Below are 15,179 nucleotides of genomic sequence, written 5' to 3'. Positions count from 1 at the left end.
TCTGCTACTGTCTGCTTTGACCTCTGAGACACACATCTCTTTGAGTTAAGAAGTTGAAGTGGAAGAAAATAGAAAGGGAATTCCTCTTTGCTGCTTCTCTCCTGAGATGAAAGAAAAGCCAGAGTGTATCTGTGTCTGTTTCACAGCAGTACACCTCGTTTTCAGGAGACAGATTAGATAGTGAATGACAGAAGCGCCGTAGTTTAAACCATACTGCATATGTCGTCAGTGCTTCATTGTGTGTGCTTAGTAACCTAACATACAGTAAAAAGATGTTAATTTATGGCGTAAGATGGAAAAAAGAAACACTTTGCAGGAATTTTCAATACATGTTTCTTATCATCAGAGGAGAAAAGGAAATCTGAGTTGTGCCATTTTTGGGAGCATTTCAAGTTGCTATACATCAATACAACCATTACAGCCTAAATTTTAATAATATGTATGCATTAAGTGCATAGTAATTACATAAATTGCAAAAAGGTGCAATAAAAAGTGCAATAAATAAAGTGCAATAAACTACAAAAATTGTTTTTGTTTTTTTTAAACATATATTTCTAGTTAGAGAAATTTAAGAGGCTTATCCCTCAAAACTGTAAATACCAAAAAGTTGCACAGTAGTTGCACAATAGTTTCCAACCACAGGAAATTTATTTTGAGTGTCTTCATAGTTTTATTTTTGAAATACATCAATTTTTATACACTGCAGAAAAACAAAAATAAATATTATAGTGCAAATTTGCAAAAAAGCAGCATATGCATCAAAATAAACTATTTCCAGCAGTGCAATATTAGTCCTAAGCATCCCAGAAACGACACAGAAAGTCATAAAGTCAAACATAACTTTTAAAAACACCAGTATAGGCTCATGAGGCCCTGATGGTAAAAAAACTACATTTCCGTGAAAACGACATCACTTCCGGTTTCTGGCAGGTCATGGCGGACATGCGATAGTTCGTGCTGACGTCTATTCCAACGTAGGAAGTGTTATGAACAGCTGATCGGATCGGCAAAGCGTGTTTCTGGAATATTATGTTTTTGTTGCTGCAAGCGCTTTTTATGCAGTTTTTGCAAAGCTATATGTGGAAGGAAACTGTGACCGAGGACAAGCTGATGGCATAAGATGTAAGTACAACTCCTCCGGTTTCATATGCAAAAAATTTATTGCGCTAGCTTATGCGGTTGCAGTGCTACCGGGATTTAAAAGTAATTGCGCAAAACAGAGCATGCCCGCTCTGACCGGTTTTAAAGGGTTAAAAGGCAGGTTTTTTTGTTTTGTTTTGTTTTTTTGATTTTTAATTTTTGTGCAATTCCGTATGAATCTCTGGTTCCATCCCAGGAGGAGATACAAATCCCTTTGGGATTGAGTCAGGAAGGGCATTGGGTGTAAATAATCTGCCAAATCAAACATGCGGAGCTACCTGCTGTGGCAGCCCCTTGTGAATAGGGGAGCAGCCAGAAGTAGTTAACTGCTTTTTATTGTAACAGTGACAAAAATAGTCTTAAAATGCTAATAAATAAAAATAATAATCAATCAAGCCAATAAAACTGTAGTAAAACAGTTAAAAATCTAACATCAGAGCATTAAAATTTTAGGACCTGGTGCAGATTTTGCACGCCTTTTGCTGAAAATAGCTGATAGACAGCTGCTTTAGGAGAATAATGATTTTTTTCTCCTACATCCATGTTCTGATCAAGGAAGTGATGTGTGAAAGCAGGTAATTTCACCCCATTAGTGTCTGATTAAATAAAAGATTGTTACATCAGTGCTCGCATTTCTAATTCCTTTCTGAAAACTGCTGATTGAAAACAGCAGGTTTCATTTTGCATGTTGTAGGTGGACAATCCAGACTTTTCGCCACCTGTAACCACCAGATATTTTTACAGTCCAAGACTCGATACTGCTTCATATTGTGGCGGGGGATGTGTATAATGTATTTGTATGGTAGAGAGTTTTATTTTCCTAGATTTTATTAACACAGATCAGTTGCATCAGTCGTGTCAGCTGAGTTGAGAAAAAGCGAATCTACACAAAAGTATGTTTTTAACTTGTTTGGATTTTTCCCTGTTTTAAACAATCATTGGTCAAATGTGAGTCAAGGTGAAGCCTCTTGACTGATCCAGGTATCCTTTTATTCTTAGTTCGTTGCATCACAGATAAAATGTTTGTGTCTGATTTTTTTCTGACAAGCAGAAGTCCTAATCTTTTGCTGTCTGACTAATGCTGCTTTCTTGCTTTTTCTCTCCCCTTCTATCTTTTTCGTCAACAATGTAATCTTTCCTTAAATTTGTCATTTTCTTCACTTTTTCCTCCACTGATACCTCGGTATTTTCTCCTTTGATCCCATTTTGTTTTACCATCTCTCCATTTGTCTTCTTCTTCTTTTGCTCAAATGTCGCCTAATGCCCTTTTCTTTTTCACATCATTGCTCCATCTCTCTTTTTTACTTGCTGGATCCTCAAATTGGCAACTTACATTTCCAAACCTGGCCCTGCAATTTTCCTACCGTTACTCTCTTTACTGTCATTCTTTCTTTCCTCATCTTCGCTCTTTTCCAACCTTCTTTTTTTTGTCCTCCCAAATTCACATCTTTTCATTTTCAACTTTGACCTCGCTGCTATTCTTTCCTTCTCTGAATTTCTCAACATCTTTATTTTTTTTCCATCTTTCTTCTCCTAATTGTTTCCTTCTTTTTTCTCATCATCCTCTCCATCCCATCCTCTGATGCCCAGCAGTAAGTACCGGCCTTCATCGGAGCAGCACAATGATAATTTCTCGCTGTCCACCATCGCTGAGGGCTCCCACCCAAATGTAAGGAAACTGTGCGACACCCCTCCTAACGTCCCTCATGCCCGTGCATTGGCTTACTATGATAACATTATCTGTCAGGTAACGTGGTTCTCGCCTCTATCTCTCACCCCTTTTTCTGCATCTCCCCCAAATCCTGCCCGGGCCCTCGACTCTCCTCCAAATGCATGGGCATGAGTATTCTCCAATACTCCGAGGTGTGAAATGCTAAAGGAGGGGGATGGGAGTGGTCATAGTGCAACAAAGAATGGTGGGAGTTTTCTAAAATACTGCAGGAAATCTAAATGCAATAATAGCGAGCGGGCATCCATGCACTATCATAATTTCTACCCTCACATTCATAGGATTTTATCTAAGAACAAATTTAATCCATTAATCAGAATATCACATGAATTAATTTACAAGTTAAATTTGAGCCTGTTTATCACAAACAAATCACACTCTTTTTTTCTACAGGTTTTCCTGTTTAGTTTTTTTGTCTTTGTAATACCTCAAATTCTTATTTTAATGAACCAAGATGAAACCTCAAATAACATTAGAAGCTATTTTGCATCATCTGCAAGTTTAATTTAATCCCATATATACATTTCAATTCCTGGAAGAACAAGAAAAATGCATTAAATCTCTCAATTCTTCCATTTTAAAATTTAAATTTAATACAACTTCAAGTTAAAGAGCATAAACATGTGAAAATATGCTGTTCTGTACTATATACAGTACCCATGACAATGAAGTCATGTCCTGACTTATATTTGTAATATCTGCACATATAGTCAAGGACCTTTAGCAACTGTAGATCTACACACTGCATTTTCAATTATCATTTTAACACAATGAGAAAAGCTAATTTGATTGAAACTTGAAGAATACGCCTTTTTGAAACACCTCCTGTTGTGGATCGTCATGTCTACAATGTCTTTACAATGTGAAACAAGTTTCTCATTAACCAACACAAAGGTCCCGCATGTCATACAAATGCTGTTCTCAAAATCACTGACAAGCTACAAATATGTGGAATTAGATGTCTGCTGTTAGGTTATGGACTGTAATGAATCATAGAAATAAATACCCAAGGGGTAACTGAGCCCTTGCAGCCCATACCATGGCACCACAACTCTTGTAAAGGCTTATAGTTTGGTGGTGTAGTGCTTATTCATCCTATTTTGCAACATAGCATAGTTCAAGTACAATGAAAACTTGAAATAGTGAGAATGGCTGGAAATAACCTATAATTTCTTATCTTAGGCAAAGTCTAAAACAGTTCCCTAATTTATTTTGTCTGAGTAGTGTCCAAAAAACACTGATTTCCTGAAACCTGAATGTTTATGGACTGTTTTCATAATGCAGCTGCAAACTGAGCCACTGCCCTGATTACTATAAGAAAAAAACCAAAAACTCCCCTCTGTGACCCCTCCCTATCCCATCTCTTTCTGATCACCTCTTGCATCAGGATGTCATGGCATGCCTGCTCTGTCGCTAATATGCGCCACCCAGTGGCCATATCAGCCACCGCAGCTTTGCTTTGCTGCTAAGAAATCTGTACTTTTAACAAATTGTCTGCTTGACTTGTTTATCCTGAAAGTGGGCGGGGAAATGGGAGGGTTTTCTGGATTTCTGGGGGAGGAGAAAATGGGGAAAGGACTCCCAGAACCAGGTAAGCTTTTAGGGGATATTTGCTGGACATGGTTGGGGTTATCAGGATAAACATCTGAGATGCAATGTCTCGCTGCTGCCTGAAGGAGGCAGCAGAGATTCGACAGGTGCCTCACTAACTGAAGCATGGGTAGCTTGTAGAGCTAACGCTAACGTTGTAGCAGCATGGGTAGTTGTAGTGCTACAACTGGTAAAGAGTTTGTTTTGTTTTCAGATTTGAAACCTTTTGAAAATGTGGTACCACCCTCTAACAACTTCGTAGGTTTTTTCGGGTTTTTTTGTTTTGTTTTGGTTTTTTGTTTTTACTTTATGATTCTCTTTAATATTATGCGACAGCATAGGCTAGCAGTTAGCAGTTTTTAGATGGAAAACTGTCACAACCATTCATTGTAACCACACCTAAATACCATTTAACATTTATAACCCTGAAATATCTAAAAACTCAAACCAGTAAAAAAAAACCATCATCATATTCTAACATTATTTCTTAGCTCTCCTTCCTAACTCAGGACAACCCATCAAACCCTGCAAATTACCTCTCATCCATTGGGTTGAATAGTATTTGTAAACTGTTTGCACAATTTAAGCTAAACTGTGAGATCGACACATAATTCTGACGACTATGTATAGTACACGTTTCTGATGCAGTGTCATACATATCACTGACTTACAGCTGGTGAAAATGAACCAAGAAATGCAGGATTTTGCCAGAGAAGACAGTGAAAAAAGAACCCACAGGCTAGCAAACATGGAAATGTAAAAATGCCTTTAGGACTGTTGTGCAAATATTTCCCATCACAGTATTTGGTGAGGAGGATAATATTTATTTACAAAAATATACCTTTAAGCACAAGGCCGGGTTACGATCACTGTAGCGATGTCAGGCTTCACATATTTATCCTGCAGGTCTATTAATTTATATTTGTATTCTGAATTAAGATTTCCAGTGTTTCGAATGAACGTTTAATAAAAAAAACGCTAGTGCTATTGAGAGTGAGGGTGTCCAAGGGTAAAAGAAATAAATCAGAATATATAAAATATTGCAAGTGATTATTAAATCATTTACTTATGTAACTGATTTCCTTCTCTAGTGTCTTACAGTATCTTAAAGTTTCCAACTACTATTCAACCCAGATTAATTTTGCAACAGGTTTGCCAACCACATACAAAACTGACCTTTCCATATGAACTTACCCAAACCAAAAACCACACAAACTCACCAGTTTTCCCCAAATAAACCCCAAATAATCCTCTAATGAAGCAAATACCCTGAATTCCCTTCCAAACTAACAGCGTAGTGTTTCTGCTATGAAGGCTGAGACCTGAACAGAAATATCCAAAACTGTACGTACTGTGGTGATACAGAGTTACAACCAGGCAGCACCAGAGTCCGCATCTGTAGCCAGCTGGGAATATCAGCTGACATCCGAGAGGAAGTCTAGTTACTCCTACTATTGGTCTCTGTCTCCAGTGCTCCATCTCTCTCTCTGTTTTATCTGTCTCTATCTCTTCCTGTCTGCCTCCCTCTTCTCCCTCTGCCTCTCTTGCCACTTAATCTCTCTGTATCACCTCTGATCTGCCGTGCCTCTCGCTACTTCTCTTTCCTTCTTTCCGCTTCACCCTCCTTCTTTCTCTGTCCGTCCTTATCTGTCTTTCTGAGGATGCCTTGTATGGTTTTTGAGGAGTATAACCCTTTGCCCCATCCCCCTCCCCTCAGAAAACCATGAGCAGATACACCTGGGAGTGTAAGACCAAAGAGGAGTCCGACTGTGAGGTAAGATCGAATCCCAAATGTTAGATAGTCCCGATCCTCTCTTCCGCCTTCCCAAACAGCTCTTTCATTGTTACTGTGGCCCTGTCAATCACCCTTTTCAACTATCAGTGAATCAATCTGAGCCTTTCCCACCCACAAAATCAATAAAAGCCAAAATAAAAAGGGATAGTAAAGTCAGAAAAACATGCTATGTTAGAGGAGAACACACAACTAAAATTAACAAAGACAGCCAATATTTAGTGTTGACCTGACAAATTTACATTTGGTAAACTTTGGGCTCCATTTAATATTCATAAGGATTAAAAGTATGGCTTTATATAATACCCTTATTTTTCCAGCTTTTATGGTCTTCAGGTGTTTATTTTGGTTTTGTTTTTGGTTTTTTAAAGCAGTGTTAGTATGTGTTAGCCAAATGGATGCAAACAAAACTTATTTGGTAGCATTAAACTGACAGTTTTTTTAAAGGGCAAAAATAAAAAGCATTTAATTTTGACTTGTGTAGGTAATTACTTTTGGCTACTCCCTTATTTCCCGAGAGGTCGCCACAGTGGACAGATCAGATTGGTTAGATTTTACACCAGATGCCCTTCCTGATGCAAACCTCCCATTTATCCAGGCTTGAGACTGGCACTAGGACTCGTGGGTCACACTAACTCATGAAGGCCCTGCGAGTGTGTATGCATATATATATATATATATATATATATATTATATCTAATATTACATAAATATTACATATTTAAATTTCAAATTTGAGGGGCTCTACACTAATATTCTACTTCAAGATTTTGAAAGAAATTGCTAGCTAGCTCATGAAAATGGAGTAATGTCTTCTTTGAATGCAAAGCTTCGTTTATTTTCAGTTTTTAAGACAGAAAAAAGAGTATATTATATAATATTTTAGACATGCCGGCTTTAATCTGACTATTCTTTTGTTAATCTGTCACATGAAATTTTATGAAAGTGAGATACTAAAGTAGCGCTTTAACCTTTTTTAAGCATTTTTGTAACACATAGCATTTAAATTGGTTACGTTTTTTTCTGTTTTTTATATTTAAAAATGAAAAAACAAAATTATTGCAGATGCTTTAAGCGATCTGATATAATTTAATTATTTACCATTAGGTGATTCCTGGAGCTCATGGTTTACCCAGAGTTTTCTAGAATAGCTAAATCCCTCTAGGTCTGTTTATCACCTTGTGGTACTGTGAAATTAGAATTGAATGGAAAATCTATGGAAACCAGTAAAGAACGTTGCTCTGGAAGAAGAAAAAAATCACAACGTAAATAAAACAAGATCAGTTAACACAATGCAACCAACAGCCAAAAGGATAGTTCCTCCAGCAATAAAGATCCAACGCCTAGAAGTTAAAAAATCCAGTCTAACAAAGGCATAAAAACAGCATCGCTGCTGCCACAAGGAGCTGCTGACCTTGTGAGGTCCTTGTCACATGTCCAGACAGCCACTGTACCACCTCCACAAAGGCGCACATGCTGAGGCTTTAATGGAAGAAGAAATACCATTCAAAAAAAGACAAATTTACAGAGAAATTGAACCCCCTTACACAATGCCATTTCTGCACAATAACACAAAAAACACTCAAAGTTTCCCGGCAGTAATAGAACGCATTGAGTTTCATTCACCGTGGTAGATTGAACCCACTTGTCCCTAATCTTCCCCTCACAGCAATTCAGCAGAGTCCAGCCACACAGTTTTCTCTGCAGCAAACCCTGAAATGAAATTGTTTTCTGTCAATACTAAATAAATTCCACACAGAAAATGAGTTGACCAGGCAGAGCTGGCTGTAATTTCTAAGAGGATTTCATTTCCACTGACTGAATTGGCTCTCAGACTGACTTATCATAACAGAATTAACCTGAAGTGCAAAGGCTGCAGGTTTGATGTGTAAATCAGCAAAAAAATACTAAATACTCTCTTTAAAAATGATTTCATTCTTATGATCCTTTGTGCAGAGTGTGATCCATATGGTCTTAAAAAACAAATTCTGCGATTAATCTTTGATCTCGATAATAAAGTAGATAGTCGAAAATTTCTGACTTTAAATTTGACTTCTCTGTAGGTCATTGTGACAGCCGTGAACTGTTGTTGCTATGGTTCATGTGACTGTTCAAATTGTTCGAGAAAGGACGCAGCTTTAGAATCACTTAAATAAATAAATAATAAAAAGGTAAGCGTGAGTGCATACAGGTACTTAACAATTTGCAGTAATAAAATCCAAAGAAATTGTTCTTTTATGATTAATTCTACTAATAATTATTTGTTGGTAAGACCCAACTTCCTATTCAGTGACTTGTTTCGTTAGGGGAATTCACACCACTTCAGCACAGGCCTTTAAAAGACATAAGACTATATGATGTTTGCCCCTCCCAGAGCCTGCTCCTGCAGGTTTCTTCCTGTTAAAAGGGAGTGCTTGCTCATAGGGAGTCATCTCATTGTTGGGGGTTCTCTGTATTATTTCAGGATCTTTATCTTACAATATGAAGCACCTTTAGGCGACTGTTGTTGTGATTTGGCACTATGTAAATGAAACTGAATTGAATTGATAAAATGCATACAATGTAGCATATGATTAAAACTCAAAATACTCCATATTCAGATCCAAGTCAGGATGTTGGAGCGATGCTTGCCTTGCTATTCCTTTTTGGATTAGTCACACAGTCACAGCCGCATTGTGCAGTGTCCCGACTGCCTGCCTCACCCTGTGCTTCCCCCTAACTCTGCACAGTCCTTAAATAGACACATATCCACTCAGGGGCAAACATCAGTCAGTAAACTCAAACAGCTATGTATACACATGCGTGGTGGCATTCCTTTCAATACAAGCAGGCAAATATTAGCAGACACACATGCATTCCAGTTCAAATATTTTAATATGATGTGTGTTCATGCATAATGCTAATGCTAAAACACACAAAGGTGTATTGACTGTTAAACACTGTTAATCAGCTGCAGAGAAAAAACTGAAGAAAATATTGATACATAAATACAACACCATCAATTTGTTTTGTAGCTAAAACACTAAATCCTTACATTCAGGTCTCTGACAAGATCCAAAACATATTTACTCTTTTACTTAACAAAAACCCTCTATGTTTATTATTTAAATATTTCTGACTTTGGCCACCATAAATAGTGTGGGAGTAGGGCAAGTGTGGAGAGGCTTAGGATTTATCATTTAATAATGACCAAAGAGTATTTATGTCAGGTTAGGTAGGGGTGGAGAGAGGACGCAAATGCAGGACTCTTAATGGTGATGTAAACCCAGAAACACAAAGTTCAAATGTGAAACCAAAATAGGTCCAAAAAGCGAAACACAAGGACTAGTGAAACACATGGAGGGGACATAGGGAGGCTTTATAGACATATACATGAGGGGCATTGAAGATTTGGCACAGACTGAAATATATAACAATCTGAAAGGAGGGAATGGAACAAAAGCATAACAAGATTTGAGAGAAAACTAAGTAAAACAGGAAATAACTGAAAGACGGAAAGACTAACACCGAGACACAAAGACTGACACTAAACATTATGACAGAGACAGAGGAACACAAACGCAGAGAAATAAGAGGTACCAAAGCAAAAAGGAAACCCAACAAACCCATCATATACAACAGGAACCAACTCAAATACAACCATAAACGTTCATTTTGTTTAGAATTAAGGGAAATTCATCCTAACTAGTACGGGGATGTCACCACCTAATTTAGCAACAACCGCAAAAAAGATCACAGACTTCTCTAAGTTTTATTATATTAAAATTACAGTGACTGCAAATGAATCTTAAGTGCAATATTCATTTATTTCCCAAAGCTTTCATGCAATTTGCAGGACCATTAAACTAAATTGGAATCCAGTACACAAGAGAAGGACGTCAGGAACTGTCCATGTGCCTCTATCATCATCATCATCATCATCAAAGCCCTGTTTTTCTCTGTTCCCACTCTCCCAAAATGAAACCCACTCAAAAGTCCTGATGACTCTGTGACTGCTGCCCACTCAATGCCCACACCCCTCTCCACCCATGCACTAAAACATTGAAATCCAACAAACACAAACATTTTACAGTTTCACGCTGACGGGAGGAAAGAGGGCCCCTATCCCGTAACCATGGAAGTGACGTATCCACACGTCTTGCCTGAAGTTACTATCTAGGCCAGCAGCCATCGGGTAAATGCTCTCACTGCTCTTCCTTTCTAAAAAAGTGCCATTGAATTTAAACACAAACGTTCAATTAGGGGGTGTTTGTGAATGGCACAGGCCCCAGGGTCTGGAATTTGATGTGTGCGTGCGCACGTGTTTGAATGAATGTGTCTATCTCGACATACTCTGTTTGTGCTTGCCTGTACGGGTGCGCCCTTGCGGTTGTGAGTGTGACAGAGAGGCTCAGGCTGACGCCCCAGGATGCCTCAGCTCAGTAGGGTCGATGATGCCATGCAAAATTAATGGAAGCTAAGAGGCTGGAAAACTGAGCTAAAATAGACTCTGCAATCAATTTTTCCCCTCTGACCTTAATTAAATTCAGATGAATTAAACTGAAACCTCTAAAACACAACAGTTTTCTCCCCCGGTGGGTATGTATGACGGTGGTACCCACAGATAATCAAACAGGGTTAGTTTACTTTTGTTCATTTTCTTGTGTTTTGGGAAACTAAATGTTCACGGTGGAGGTGAAGCAGGAAGACGCTGGGTGCACTGCATGAGCGGTCATCACTGTCCATGGGGTGTATTGTAAGGGTTTTGCATGTGGATGTGCATGTGCTTCCTGGGATGCCTGAAGGTGTAAGGAGGGCGGGTGGATGGTGTCGCTCATGCAGCTCACCTCAGCGTCGCCTCAACCAAACACAACATACCAACCAAGCATGATAAACAGCAGAGCTTTTAAACCACTGAAATGGCTGCTACTAAAATTATTTTTGTCACCAGCATTTTTCTGTAATCACTTTTTGTTTATAACACACTCTAATGAAGATAGGTGTAAACTGATTATCATAGATTATTGTATTTGATTCTAATATAAAACTTTTAGTTGTAAATATTTTCACAAATGCTAGAAATTACAACCTTTGTATTACATGCTTACATTATGATAGCATTCGAGCGTTTTTTTAAACTAGTGACAAAATATTATATAGGCTGTATACTAAATGTTATGAATGTTTTATTTTGCTTATGAATTTCAGATTGAAGAGGTTAAAGTGAAGAATTATCATGCATTATGGATGCTCACCATATTATCCATATTATTGCAATTTTCAAATCTAGCTGACCTTTTAAGTCCTTAGCCACACAGGCCTATAGAAGAGCCAGTGTGACAGAAGTGTGCCAACCCCTGGTATTCAGAGGCTGCAAGGGGAAAATGTGTGTCCCCCAGTTGGCAACTGGTTGCTGGAGGTTGCTGGCTGTCATTAGGTGAAATTGGTCACAAATAGCGTGCTGGATCAAAAACCTCCTTACAGTTGCTTTGATTGCACCAACATGTTTCAAAAGGGTGTTGCAACTTTAAAAAACAACTTTTACTTTGAAGCTAAACATTTTCTTTTTCTCTGTTTTTAGTGTTGCACTTTCTCAGCTCTGCAAGTAAGTTGAGTATTTGCAGACATCTTTAAGACATCTTACCTGCAAACTAGGGCTAACTATGGCAATCTACTAGCAACCAAGGAAATCACAAGGAGGCTGTTGGTGCAGTACTGTATATCTCTTTATGACCAATTTCACTGTCAGCAACTACTCGTCAACTAACAAAGAATATGCATTTTTCTCTAGCAACCTGTAGTTGCCAGGGAGTCCCTGACTTGTCTTTAGACCTGCATAACTGAGGCTGTTGCAACCGATTTCCCAGCAACTGCTAGCAACCATTCACCAGTCGGGAAATACACAGTTTTCCCTAGTAACTGGTGATTGCCAGAGTGTCAAGGACCGGTTTCTCTGTGACTGGTCCCAAAACCTGCTTGAATTTATACTCATCACAGCAAAACTTATGTTGGTTTCATGGCAGATAGGTGGGGGAAAATGGTTCTTGCTACTTAAACCTTAACAATGGTTGCTTTATGTTTCCAGTAACTTGTGGCAGGTAAATTGAATTCAGTCATCATTATTTCACAATTCTGACACAAGATTTAGCTGAGATTCTGTTTCAGTGCACGAAATTAAAGAAAAATCAATGAATGCCCATAGTGAGCAGTTCACTTGCATTTTATTTTTAAACATGGATAAAATACATATTAAATCTTAAACGCTTATACATGGTCACACAGAGCTCCCACACATACATAAATTCAAGTGAACTTTTTGTTCCATTCAGGGTGCCGATCTGGCACAATGGAGCCCCCCACACACATTCACACGTACACTGATATATGCACAAAGCATCTGTCAGCTTCCCATGCTCTACACACAAGAAAGGGCATTCAGCCTTCTACGCTTGTGAAAACCTAAAATTACATAATGCATTTTCATTTATATTTTGCTGTTTTGAGTATATCCTTATTTCACCTCTCACACCTGTGCTCTTCTGTCTAAGCACTGATAAATGTCAGTTCACAGTTAACCATTAAGTGCAGACAAAAAAATCAATCAATCAATCAATACCTATCTTTACTTTTATGTATTATTTGATGTAGTACTGATTGTATTATTTTTGGAACTCATTAGATCCAACTTTAAAAGAAAAAGAAAAAGGTAAACACAGCAGCAGTGTGGTCCTTTAAAGCACCACAGTAGAACATGACAATTTGTTTCCATGCATGAAATTAAAGACAAATTAAAACTTATCAAAAATGTGTTGAGCCAAAGCTCATTTTTGTTTTCTTTAAGTTTGTAGCTAGAATAGGAATGTTAGTATTGGATGATTCAGTAAAATAAATATTTAGGTTCAGTGCCAGTGCTGACGTCTCAGAATCATGAATCATGAATTAATTTTTCTGAAAAATACACTATGGCGAGTGTGTCTCACTGAAAAACTCTTGAAAAATGCTTGGTCAACATTGTGGAAAATGTGGGTTTTAATAATGTAAACTACTGAATAGTGGCTGGATGTAGCCATATATCGATTTGCCACTCCAACCTCCCCATTCTTTCCTTGCCTTGGTACATAAAGCACAAAATATTTCCTAAACTGGCACTGAATGCTGGCATTGGGCATAAATTGTTAATACAGAATAACTTAATATGGAACGATTGGTAATCTGTTTGCTGAAGAATCCTCGTGATAAAAAAAGTCCACTCTTTTCTTTTGCAGAAAGTTTAAATGAACTCAGAAGCAGTTCTCGACCAATAAGCAGGGTTGTAACTAAAAATCAGATTGATGGTTGATTGATTTCTTTGGTTCTAACTGTAATTTATTCCCCCACTCCTCCTCCACCCCTTCTTGGGTAGGATGATCCTAATTCCCAGAACAAGCTGGAGGACCCGGTGAAGGCCCCGCCCAAGGAGGACGACTCCCTCAACATCCACAACTCTCTGACCCCCAAACACGAGAACCACAAGGTCCTGGGCGAGGAGAACTCCTCGGAGGTAAACTCACTGCAGAACAACATGATGTGAAACAAAACAACCCCAGCAACCTATCAATCCAACATCGAAAAACGACAAGGTGCGCCGGCAATGGGTGCCCGCAAACCCCTCCCTGCTCGCTGTCCATCCGCTGCCGTGTGCACCTAAGTGGTCCAACCAACCAACCAATCAGCCAGCCTGCCAACCAGCCAATATACCAGCCAACCAACACAGTCTGTACCCGTTTCCAACACGGCAACACTGCCACAAAGCGGCCCCAAGTCGCCGCAAAAATCATACACGACCATCGCCGCCGTCACTGCCCCAGGTGAAAGTAACCCCACCCCCACCAATTGCACCCTGCCGCTGCCCTGCAACACCCCCTTACATCCAGCCACACCCCTGTTTCGCAGCCCCTTGTTACCCCCTTGTTGCTGTCACTCTACTGTCCCTTATCTTTCTTACCTGCACACACACACACACACACACACACACACACACACATAAGAAGCATACACCCACTGTGAAAAGATGACGACATAGCCACACTTATATGTATACACACACACACACACACATAGACACACCCTCCCCCTGCCTGCATTGGTGTATTTTGTAAAAAGAAAGAAATCATACAGAAGTTTAAAACATACGTAAAACGTCAATGTAAAAAAAAAAAAAAGTTAAGATAAAGCTACTGAGAGGTTTTGATGTTTGTCTGACTAATCCAGTGAGTATGTATAAATATTGGAAAAAAAATGCTTGGATTGATTTCAAAGAAGCAACACAATGTGTCTTGGTTTTCATTGATGTGATTTCTAATCCTTTGATGTACTTGTTTTTTTGTTTGTTTTTTTGTACTTTTTTGGGATTTCGAACAGAGAATAAACAAACAAGATTCAGACAGTTGTTGAAATAAACCTTTTTAACATGACCTCTTTGGGTCCTGTGTTTTACCTCAGTGTCGCCTCCCCCTTTTCTTACCCCTGAATTCCAACGCTCTGTGCATGGCTTTGAACGCAGCTTCTTCAGTCCTTGTCATAAATGTACTTCCTTGGTTACGCAGTCAGGTTGGGGAGTCTGATCCGCTTCACTACAGTTAATAGTTATTTTCAAAAAGCACAGATTATGTCTAATATTGATATTTAGGATCACATATAAGCCTAAGTGGATGTTAGATGCTGACATATATTTCACAAGAAATCACAGCTCCACCTATTAGCTTTCACACACATCCCAAGGCCTTAATCTGTAGACTGAGGTGTCTCAGTCATCCTGCTTTAAGTGGTATGTAGCGACTGAAATAGTTTGATTTGCTGTAGGCGAAGAGGACGACCTTTGTTCCTGTACGGGTCATTTTGATTGTCTAACCTTAGTGTAAAATTTCAAAAACAAACAAACAAACAAAGAATTTTTAAAAATTTGTGATT

At 38.6% G+C, this 15,179-nt stretch overlaps 1 protein-coding gene across 10 annotated transcripts in view; it reads left to right on the top strand.

The window, feature by feature from the left end:
* The window catches only part of cspg5a (chondroitin sulfate proteoglycan 5a), a 66,483-nt gene extending 51,800 nt beyond the window's left edge, over positions 1-14,683 (top strand). The window contains exons 4-7 of one of the 10 annotated variants that reach the window (XM_085176858.1): positions 2,731-2,809; positions 6,177-6,233; positions 10,324-10,425; positions 13,633-13,756. In XM_085176858.1, the coding sequence (XP_085032984.1) occupies positions 2,731-2,809; positions 6,177-6,233; positions 10,324-10,410 (223 nt within the window). In that variant the 3' untranslated portion in view covers positions 10,411-10,425; positions 13,633-13,756. Of the gene's footprint in view, positions 1-2,730; positions 6,234-10,323 lie in introns of all 10 variants that reach the window. The other 9 variants (XM_085176853.1, XM_085176859.1, XM_085176854.1 and 6 more) reach the window with 9 other exon arrangements.
* Positions 14,684-15,179: the final 496 nt, after the last annotated feature.

Source organism: Neolamprologus multifasciatus, chromosome 11 (genome assembly GCF_963576455.1).
Source record: "Neolamprologus multifasciatus chromosome 11, fNeoMul1.2, whole genome shotgun sequence".
Lineage (NCBI taxonomy): Eukaryota > Metazoa > Chordata > Actinopteri > Cichliformes > Cichlidae > Neolamprologus > Neolamprologus multifasciatus.
Note: the sequence above shows the minus strand (reverse complement) of the source record. Positions and strands in the feature narration are given on the sequence as shown.